We start from the raw sequence: 11,674 nt of genomic DNA, 5'->3' as shown, positions 1-11,674 counted from the left end.
TGTGATAGGTGACTTTTGAGGTATTTGGCGAAGGTATGCAGAGCAGCATCAGAGGGTATGACAGGCTCCAGGAGGTGGGTAATTGGCACTTATTGCGACCATGATCTCCAGTGTGGGGGTGGGGGAGGGAGGAGTGTGGAAGAGCAGGACGGTTATCATTCAGGTGTAATGCTGGGTTTCGGGAGCACGGAGGGGCAGTAGGAGGTAACTGGCTCTCTATATGGGGCGTGCAGGTGGGTGGAGATGAGCTGCCGGGGTAGAGCGAAGTCAGAGGGGGCATGGAGGCTCTTAGGGGTGAGGAGGAGGGGGAAGGGGGAGAGCGGGTATGTTGTTGGCTGGTGACGCGTGGCACCCAGTGCTGATGGTGTTCACCGTGAACTCTGCTCCCTGCCCTCACCTCCTGTTCTCTGTTTGAGAAATACAACTGAAAAACAATCAGGATCACACCCAGAAAGGGGCCAGGCGGTGTCAGTTTGAGGGAGAGTTTGCTACGTACATGTCTGCTGGACAGTGAACAGGCAAATACATTTGCAAATTCCAGCTACATTTCATCTGCAATAATTTCTCCAATCATTTGCAATACAGAGTGAATGTGCTCACAGTTCAAATCCTGGTGAAAGGCAATTTACACCAAGTCATGGGATCATTCAAATTGACCATTGTCATCTCAGTGATGTAGATGTTAGTGTTGATGACTTACAAGGAGATGAACCTTGGCCAAAAGTATCCCATCACTTGTTTCCAAAGGTACTGTGGGGGAAGGGGGCATCCCTACATCATTATCATGTGACTATGACAATGGAGTCTATTGAATGCTACAAAATGTTGATTGATTAATGTGGTTCTGGCCTGGGAAAGGGGTTGGCAGAGCAGTAGGCACACCTCTTTTAGTTGTAATGTATTGGCCAGCAGTAGGGCTGCTGAGGATGTAGCTTGGAGTGGCCTAGGGAAGGCTCTATGGTATAATCGGGACAGAGGATGCTGCACCCTCTGGCATGCTGGATTCTGTATGATCGCAGCAGGAATCGAGGCTGAGGGGCTGAGGAATGAGAGCAGTCCTTCAGGGAGAAGGATAAAGACTTTAAGGAGAGGTTTCTTACTAAGCAACTCAATGGAACAGGCAGTTAGCCAAATAAAAAGCATTAGATTCAGCCCAACATGGCAGACGGCACATGCCTGGCTCCGAGCCTGTGCCCCTGCCCACGGTATTCTAGGCTCTGGAGCCTAGTTAACAAGAGAAAAGTGGTACAGTGCCAACAAATTATGAGAACAATTACCCTCATAAAATCAAAGCCTTCACTCTGATGATTAATATCAAACTAAACTGACATTGAGTAATGATGGTGAAGAGATGATATTACTGAAAGTTCTGCCGATAAAGATTCATATTTATAGTCATTTTCACAGCCACTGGATGTTCCAAAGCACTTTACATGTAGCCAGTGAAGTACCGTTTGAAGTGGATATACTACTATAATGGGGGGAACACACAGACAGTTGGTACACAGCAAGATCCCACAAAGGAACATGTGATCATGCTCAGATGCTGTTTTGTGTGATGTTGATGGATGGGGTAAATTTTGGTTAGAACACTAACGAGAACTGTCCTGCTCTCCTTCACATTAATACTCTGGGATTTTATGTACATCCAGCTGTGCAGGCAAATGCGACCCTGGTAACACATTCCCTCAGTAATGTATCAGAGTGTCACCTTGATGCTTATCCTGAAGCCCTGGAGTGGGACTTCATGCAGAACCTTGTTACACAGAGGGCAGAATGACAGCATCTCTCAGATAGTACACAATGATATTGTCATGGGAATGCTTACGTATATTAGTTTGCAGTTGGATAGCAAACATTTGCCCCTTTAAGACCTGTGTTCATACTTTTATAAAATCTTTTTATGACTAACCTCTTTTCTTGAAGGTGTTTCGAGGGAACATCATTTATCCTGGAATCAAAGTAGTGTTCATCTGTTTTCTCTTTGACACAGCGATGACTGTAACTGCCTTTGTCCCCACAACAATCATCTTCTTGCTTACTCTTTCTACGACCACAGTTGTAACATCTGATGTGATGGACTTTACATTGCCCATGATCAGACTGAAGCTCACAATCTGTGCAGAAATTGAAACATTCACAATCATGACACACACAAACGATGGTGTCCCCTGATGGTTTAGCAGCCAAATACAACCCAGGAAATCTCTGTTTGATATCCCAGATAGCCTGGATATGGTGAGCTCTAGCTGCTCATTGCCAGTAACGAACTTCCGTGTGGAAACCGGGTGAGGACAATTTCAGTTCAACTTTGATACTCCACAAAGTCAAACCATCTGCTATCACTCACGGTTCCATTACAAACCTGGTGAGTGACTTCAGGACAGACCTTTGCACTCTGCTTATTGTCCAGTCTGGTTTTGCCTTACTAAGACACTGTGCGCTGAGTGTTAGTGAACGGCAACCAAGCAGCATCATTGCCAAGACCAACAATTTAAGAATAAAACATTTCTACAACTTCCTGGCATGTACCAACACAGAATGTAGAACAGTACAGCACAGTACAGGCCCTTTGGCTCTCAGTGTTTTGCCTTTTATCCTACTCTAAGGTCAGACTAACCTACAAACCCTTTATTTTACTAACTTCCATGTGCCTATCCAAGAGTCCCTTAAATGTCCCTAACGTCTCTGACTCTACTCTCACCGCTGGCAGTGCATTCCATGAACCCACCACTCTCTGTGTAACGAACCTACCTCTGACATCTCCCCTAAAGCTTCCTCCAATCACTTTAAAAATGCCCCCCTCATGATAGACATTACTGTCCTGGGAAAAAGTCTCTGACTATTCATTCCATCTATGACTCTCATCATCATGTACACCTCTATCAAGTCATCTTTGGCCTTCTTCGCTCAAATGAGAAAAGCCCTAGCTCCCTTAACCTTTCTTCATAAGACATACCCTCCAGTCCAGGCAGCACCCTGGTAAATCTCTTCTACATCTCTCTAAAGCTTCCACATCTTTCCTATAATGAGGCAACCAGAACTGAACACAATATTCCAAGTGTGGTCTTAACAAGGGCTCTGTAGAGTTGCAGCATAACCTCGTGGCTCTTAAACTCACTATCCCCGTTAATGAAATCCAACACATCATAATGCTTCTTAACAACCCTATCAACTTGGGTGGCAACTTTGAGGGATCTATGGACAATGAACCCCAAGATTCCTAAGTTCCTCCACACTGCCAAGAATCCTGCTTTTAACCTTGTATTCTGCATTCAAATTCAACCTTCCAAAATAAATTACTTCTCACTTTTCCAGGTTGAACCCAATCTGCCACTTCTCAGCCCAGCTCTGAATCCTGTCAATGTCTAGTTGCATCCTCCAACAGTCCTCCACACTATTCACAACTCCACCAACCTTCGTGTCATTCGCAAACTTACTAACCCACCCTTGCACCTCCTTATCCAAGTCATTTATAAAAATCATAAAGAGCAGAGGTCCCCATACAGGTCCCTGTGGTACACCAGCGGCCACCGAGCTCCAGGCTGAATACTTTCCATCTACTACCATTCTCTGTCTTCTGTGGCCCAGCCAATTCTGTATCCAGACATCCAGATTTCCCTGTATCACATGTCTCCTTACTTTCTGAATGAGCCTACCACAGGGAATCTTATCAAACATCTTGCGAAAATCCTTGTCCACCACATCCACTGCTCTATCTTCATCAACATGCTTTGTCACATCCTCAAATAGTTCAATAAGGTTTGTGAGGCATGACCTGCCTCTCACAAAGCCATACTGACCATCTCTAATCAATCTATGGTTTTCCAAGTAATCATAAATTCTATCACTTAGAGTCCTCTCCAATACTTTGCCTACCACAGATTTAAGACCGATTGGTCTGTAATTCCCAGGATTATCCCTATTCCCTTTCTTGAACAAGGGAATAACATTTGCCACCCTCCAATTATCTGGTACTACTCCAGCGGACAGTGAGGATGCAAAGATCATCACCAGAAGCACTGCAATCAGTTCCCTTGCTTCCTGCTGTAACCTTGGGCATATCCCGTCTGGGCCAGGGAACTTATTTATCCTTACCTTTTACAAACCTTTCAGCATATCTCCTTCATAACATCAACCTGTTCGAGCATATCAGCCTGTTTCATGCTGTCCTCACAAATGTCAAGGTCCCTCTCAGTAATGAATATCAAAGCAAAGTATTCATTAAGGACCTCCCTTACTTCCTCCAACTCCAGGCACAAGTTACCTCCATTATCCCTGATCAGCCCTAACCCCACTCTGGCCATCTTCTTGTTCCTCACATACATGTAGAATGCCTTAGGGTTTTCCTTTATCCTACCCACCAAAGCTTTTTCATGCCCCCTTCTAGCTCTCCTTAGTCCATTCTTCAGTTCCTTCCTGGCTACCTTGTAACCCTCTAAAGCTCTGCCTGATCCTTGCCTCCCCAACCTTAACCTCTTCTTGACGAGATGTTCCACATTCCTTGTCACCCAAAGTTCCTTCATCCTTCCATCCCTTCCTTGCCTCAGTGGGACAAACCTATCTTGCACTATCAGCAAGTGCTGAAAATGTGTTGCTGGAAAAGCGCAGCAGGTCAGGCAGCATCCAAGGAACAGGAGAATCGACGTTTCGGGCATAAGCCCTTCTTCAGGAAGTGCTCCCTATTTCTGTTGTGCATTTTCCTGAGAACATCTGTTCCCAATCTAGGTGCCCCAGTTCCTGCCTAATGGCATTGTAATTAACCCTGTCCCCAATTAAATACTTTCCCATACTGTCTGCTTGTAGCCCTCTCCATGAGTATTGTATTGGTCAGGCAGTTGTGATCACTATCACCAAAATGCTCTCCCACCAGAAGATCTGACACCTGGCATGGTTCATTGCCAAGCACCAAATCCAATATGGACACACCTGAAAAAAAAACATAATTTATTCTACCAAATCATCCTTGTTCCTCTCCCATTCAAGCATTTCTCACTAGCCCGTTATTGACCAGTCCCTTTAAGCTGTTGCAGTCAGCAGTGCAATTTCAGGCTCCTGGGACTGTACCATGCTGAGATATGATTGAGAGCCAGTCAGCCCCAGGATGTGATGAGTCAGATCACTGAGTGGAAATCTGACTCAAATTCACTTCTGGTGAATTTCAGACTCTTTACACAAATTCATCTCCTAATCCTTTCACCACTGTCCCATCTTATTAGAGGAAATCACTAATATTTTTTAATGTCAATCCAATAAAATGGTTATCTAATAGACAGGTGGCATCAAGCCATCAAACATAGGGATATAGTTTATAGTAGTAATGTCACTGGACTCATAATCCACCTAATCCCAGGTAAATGTTCTGAGTTGTGGGTTCAAAACCCACTCTGTTAAATGATTGATCAAGTTGTTAATCAAATCAAGATCTTCATCAACAATGTCTTCTTCAATGTCTTCTATCTGCTGTTTGACTTTAGGGCTGAAATAGTCACAGCACAATCTGCACCTCAGCAATATTGCTCATGTATAGATACAGAAATGTGAATTCAATAAAAAGCTAACCTAATGGCACCGATTATCACAAGAGGAAAATCAGTCAGGTCCACTAACACCCTTTTGGGAAGGGAAATTTCCTGGTCTTTATAGAATAGAATAGATTAGAATAGCAATTCATTGTCACATGCACTTTACAAAAAAAGAGTGAAAGGTTTTGTCAATCGCCATACCTTGGTGCTCAAATTAATGACAGAAGTCTTAATGACAACAGACGCACAGCAATGTTGTTTATTCTTAATTACCTTCTGGGCAGTAAATGCTGCCTTTGTCAATGATGCCTTCATCCTATGTATGATTTGGAGATGCCAGTGTAGGACTGGGGTGTACAATGTTAAAAATCACACAACACCAGGTTATAGTCCAACAGGTTTAATTGGAAGCACACTAGCTTTTGGAGCATCGCTCCTTCATCTGATGAAGGAGCGATGCTCCGAAATCTAGTGTGCTTCCAATTAAATCTGTTGGACTATAACCTGGTGTTGTGTGATTTTTAACTTCATCTTATGTACAAATAGGAAAAAGCACCACTGTCCTTAGGTGCAATTGATTCTCTTAAGTTACGGTGGGTTTGAGCATTTGTTACTGCAAACACTTTTACTTTGTGTCAATCCTGTGTCAACCTAATTTTAAATGATAGAACATTATATTTAATAGCTGTTTTCCAGTTAGATTGCAGGACAATATCAGTTCCTCAGTAAATTAAGTAAAACGACATTCTAATTCTTTGATATTGATAACCCAGAGTCTCCTTGAAAATCTGCAAACAAGCAGAATTAGCAGAAACTCCCAATTGCCTGACTGTTAGCTTAATGTTTTTTAAACTAGTGTAAAGACCATGAAACATTTAATGCCATTGAACCTCTTGGCAGAACCACAAGATATTTACGGCACAAAATGAGGCCATTCAGCCCATCCTGGCTGCACCAACTCTTACCAAATGAGCCTTCATTACCTGATGCCAATCTCCTGCTTTCTCCCTGTACCCTTGTACACTATTTCAACCCAAATAATCATCTTATGATTTTGAAAACCTCTATCAAATTTCCACTCAGTTGTCTTCTCACCCAGGAGACAGTTGAATCAGTTGTTATTTTTAAATCTGAGACAGGTACATTTTTGTTAAGCTGAGGTATTAAGGGATACAGAGCAAAGGAAAGAAATCTGGATTTAGCCAGATCAGCCATGACCTCACTGAATGGTGAAATAGGCTTTAGGGGCTGACTGGCCTATTCCTATTCCTGTGTTTCCCATCTTCTTTAATCTATCCTCATCACTGATGTTTGTATTCCTTGAACCATTCTTGCAAAGCTGCACTCTCTCCAATGCATTCATACCTTTCCTATAATGTGGCACCCACAACTGTACACAGTACTCCAGCTGAGGTCTAACAAGTGTCTTGTACAAGTTCATCATCACCTCCTTGCTCCTATGTCCTATTAATAAAGCCAAGGACACTATAAGCTTTATTAATGGCTCCCTCTGCCTGTCCTGCTGCCCTCATTGATCTGTGCATGTATACACCCAGCTCCTTCTGCTCCTGCACCACCTTTATTATACACCCTATTTCTTGTTGCCTTTCAAAGTGCATCACCTCTCACTTGTCTGCACTGAACCTCATCTGCCACCTTTCTGCTTATGCCACCAACTCGTTGATGTCCTTTCACAGTCCCACACTATCCTCCTCAGAGTTTACAATTCTTTCCAGGTTTAGCATCACCTGGAAAATTTGAAATTGTCCCCAGCACAGCAAGATCCAGATCATTAAAAGGAAAGATCCCATTAACGATCCCTGGGGTGCGCTTAAAATTCTGTGATATCGTGCAGCACTTGTATTAGAGAACTGTGACAAAATAACCCCAACGGAAACACGGGAAACCTCCAGGTCAATGGGCTTTCTGTAACAATTAGGTAAAAACAATGACTGCAGATGCTGGAAACCAGATTCTGGATCAATGGTGCTGGAAGAGCACAGCAGTTCAGGCAGCATCGAGGAGCTTCAGCAAAATCGACGTTTCGGGCAAAAGCCCTTCATCAGGAATAAAGGCAGAGAGCCTGAAGCGTGGCTTGTAGAGAGAGGAGGAAAACTTCTTCAAGGCAGGCATCCTTGCAAGAGGATTCGCAGTAGGGTTAAAATCAACTAGTAAAAACAATGACTGCAGATGCTGAAAACCAGATTCTGGATCAATGGTGCTGGAAGAGCACAGCAGTTCAGGCAGCATCTGTAACAATTATCGAAACGGAAGAAATTTATTTTGGTTCTCCTTGTTCTTGCTATGGTGAATTTTACAGAACTCCCACATGTGGAACATTGTAAGTTGTTTCACAGGGATTGGTGGAAAGTATCCACCTCAACACCCTGCACTTTACCAGGTGAGGCTGGTGCATGTAACTGAGCTGCTATGGATGGACTTAGTGACACTGAGTGTTGTGGGGGTGCTAGCTTCAGGCTGCCTTTTTCTCCATAAACCTACAGAACAAAAAAAGAATAATGTGTTAGAGTGGTGGCTTGGTCAATATTGGATTCTGAAATATTTGTGTGAATGGGAAAGTGAGTGTGGGAGGAGGGCGAGACAGGGTCATGTGAAAAGAACAGCACTTTCCTGATATTTCAGTCCTCCAGCTTCAATGGCCCACATCCTCTCTATCCGATGAAGCGTAATTGGACCATATGAGGAGTTTAAGCAGTAAAAGTCCTCCTCTGATTCAAGTCTGCTCTCTTTTGTTTTGACTAGCTTTATACTGCAAACAGAAGGAATGAGATCTCGCAGCACATGGTCAAATGGGAATAAACCAGTGACTTTGTACTGTGCATTATGTGTTAATAAGAAATGAAACATGCTTTGCAGGTTCATCTTTCCAAACATGCACGAAATACATTTTAAATACTGGGAATAAAGAGCTTCACAATGATATGGGAATTCATTCAATGCTTCAGAAGAAGTCCTTTCTGAGGACCAACAGTTAGTATGTTCAAAAGTGAAATGGAACAGTAAGTGTAATACCTTGTAACGAGTGCTAAAGTTTCTGACAAACCTATTTCCAGGTCCTTCTGCTGGTGAACATTGTATTTACTTGGTTAGTCAAGAAACCTGGATCTGAAAGTAAATTGACATCTCATTGAGAACAATCAACCTTTGCTGCCTTTCCAATGTGAGCAGCTTGCAAGGAGCATCTGAAGGAGATGCTGTTCCAGCTATGTCTTCAGTTGGCCAAGACAATACTCACATGGTACGTGCTGCATTTAAGAGCTGTTGCTGTTTGCTGCCTCCTGAACATGGGGCCCATTCAATATTGTGAGCTCTATGTCAGTATTTGTAATTTAGTGTTGACACTGAATCTGATCATTTCTCAGGATCTTGAACATAGACCTACCATCATCGTAGTTCATGGTCTTCTGAGAACTTTTCCTTCCATTTGTTGGGCTACCTCTCTTTTCTACGAGTCGATCCTCACTGGTAAAATTTAAAAATGACTTGAACCATCACTTTATTTATAAACATATATTAATTATGTTAATTGAATCATTAAAAATTTAAATTCCACTATGTTAATGTTTATTTGTCAGTAGTATGCATACATTATATATTATAGTTTTATACTAAATTGTTTGCATAAAGTTGGTCATGTGTAAGAGAGAGCTGTAGTTTTGCACTGGCAAGGGCATTACAGGATACCATACAATGCACAGTGCATCATCAGGATCACTGGTTCAGTGACTGAATATCAAATTCCCCCAATTTGGGGGTCAGTTAGTTCAGGTTGCTGGATGCCTGGTTTGTAATACAGAGTGATGCCAATAGTATGGGTTCAATTCCTGCACTGGCTGAGATTACCATAAAGGACTCTCCTTCTCAACCTCGCCCCTCATCTGAGGCATGGTGATTCTCAAGTGAACCCACCACCAATCATCTCTCTCTAATGCAAGAGCTGGACGATGGCCCATGAATTCTTTATTTTTACCTTGGAATTATTGATGAAAAATATTTAAGTTTCTCCCCTTCTTTTTAAGCAATAAAAAAACTCAAATAAATTGTTAAAATATACCTCAAAAAGATTAAGTTATGAAAATAGACATAATTACTGTAACAGCTTATCGTTTGCTGACTTTGATTTGTCTGCAGGCAAGTATTATGATCAAAAGGCAAAACATTTCTCCCAAATGGATGCACAGATTCAATCCTTCCTGGAAGTTTTACATGTTCTTCCAGCTGAGTGAAGGCCTCGGGGTGTCTGAGAACATAAAGGTTTCTGAAAGATACAGAGCTCCTCAAAGAAAATATTCTTTACAGGAAAGCTTAACAACTTCCCTTAAATTCTCCATGTCTTTATTATAGTTATATTTCTCATATTTAGTTTAGTGAAGAAGTTAAGAAAAGTCTGAGAAGGTTTTAAAAAATATGTTGATCAACTTGAATCAACTTTATTGATAAATCTCACTGATAGAAAGTTTAAATCATAACTTTTTAACTGTCATTCATAATGGATTCATTCCTGCTTGTTACTTATTGATTGATGTGTTCTCCACCAGCTCATTGGTAATTTTTTGTTGTTTCTTTATATTTGACACAGACAATCAGTCGAAATGCAGCAAACTTTTGAGAGCTGACTCAGAAACAGAGAAATCAAGAGAATGCATAAAGTTGTCTTTTTTTTAAGGTAAGACAATTTTCAAGCCTCCTTTCCCAGTTAATGTGTTTTTATTATTTTTCATAGATCGGAACTAGGAACAGGAGTAAGCCATGTTTAGTGATGACCTCATTGAGGTGTAATGAACAATGTTGACAGGATAAAGAAGGATATTCTGTTTCCACTGGTTGGTACATCAGTAACTAGGGTCACAATTTCAAGGTTGTCAGCAAGAGAGCTAGGAGTGAGATGAGGAGAAGCTTCTTTACTCAGCGAGTTGTCAGGATTTGGAATATGCTGCCTGGGAGAGTGGTGGAGGCAGATTCCAGAGGAGGTTTCAGAACGAGCTGGATATATATTTGAAAGGGATGAAGTTAGAGGAATACGGAGATATGGCTGGAGAATGGGAGTAGCTGCGTTGCTCTTTCAGGAGCTGGTACAGACACCTGAGGCCGAATGTCCTTCATCTGTCCTATGAGTCTAAGATTCCAGAATTTTAAATTCTAAATCTCAGGAATCAGTCTGGTAAACCTTCTCTGCACTCCCTTTATCACAAGTATACATTTCTGAGTTAAGTAGACAAAACTCCAGGTGGGATGTCTCTGACAACTGCAGTAAAACCTAATTGCTCCATCTTTAACCTCTCTTCTAATGAAGGTGAGTGTACCATTTGCCTTTCCAACTAGGTGCTGCACAACGTGTGAGGCTGTACATTTTAGAGGAATTTGCTGTTGTTACACCATTCTTTGCTACAACCACAGGGCTATTTCAGACAAGTGATAACTGTCTACCAGAGACTAAAGGCAGTTACATCACTCCCACAGACTAATCATAGCACTGAGAAATAACGAGAACTGATCACTAAGGATCTAAAGAACCCAATAATGTGTCAGAACTCTGATCACTGAAGATCACTTTTACTTTTACACTTTCCATTCTTATGGAAGCAGTTTTCAGACAGAAATATCCAATTTGACAACCTACGCCAAATTATGGAATGTTTAACAACATAGGTCTATCTCCAGTAGCTTAAGATTTTCCAAATGATTTCTACTTTGGTCTCTTGCAGCTATCAGAGAAGACAAGCCACCTCTGAATACAATGCATTGATTCCAAGCCCCAGTGAACAATATTGTGTCACTAATTGGGTCTGACTGACCTTAGCTGCAAAGTGCATTTTCATGCAGAAGAAAATGTGAACGCTGAGCTACTATATTATTTTTCATTTTAGTATTTTGGAACACTGATAGATAAACTTCAATTTTATAAAAGATTGCGAAGAAAGAAGTGAATTTCAGAAGTTTCTTAAAACAAGTAGCTGTTATTTACAATAATGTGAAATTCGATAACTTAGGTAAATATGACCCTATCCTTACAAACACCTTCCTGCTGCTTCTCATCTCATTCATAAAATACCTGCAGGACTTAATTGCTGGAGTTTGTTCACCGTTTCCCTGGTAATTTCTCTTTAAGTGCTGACCATTTCCGCATT

General features: G+C 41.7%; 1 protein-coding gene across 1 annotated transcript in view; it reads right to left on the bottom strand.

The window, feature by feature from the left end:
* The window catches only part of LOC122563402, a 21,342-nt gene extending 9,668 nt beyond the window's left edge, over window positions 1-11,674 (bottom strand). The window contains exons 1-3 of the mRNA XM_043717140.1: window positions 11,599-11,674; window positions 8,929-9,008; window positions 1,913-2,117 (exon numbers count right to left, since the gene is read on the bottom strand). Coding sequence (XP_043573075.1) covers window positions 1,913-2,117; window positions 8,929-8,944 — 221 coding nt within the window. The 5' untranslated portion in view covers window positions 8,945-9,008; window positions 11,599-11,674. The remainder of the gene's footprint in view (window positions 1-1,912; window positions 2,118-8,928; window positions 9,009-11,598) is intronic.

The sequence above is a fragment of the Chiloscyllium plagiosum genome, chromosome 27, assembly GCF_004010195.1.
Source record: "Chiloscyllium plagiosum isolate BGI_BamShark_2017 chromosome 27, ASM401019v2, whole genome shotgun sequence".
NCBI classification, from domain to species: domain Eukaryota; kingdom Metazoa; phylum Chordata; class Chondrichthyes; order Orectolobiformes; family Hemiscylliidae; genus Chiloscyllium; species Chiloscyllium plagiosum.
This window is presented reverse-complemented; position numbering and strand designations above follow the sequence as displayed.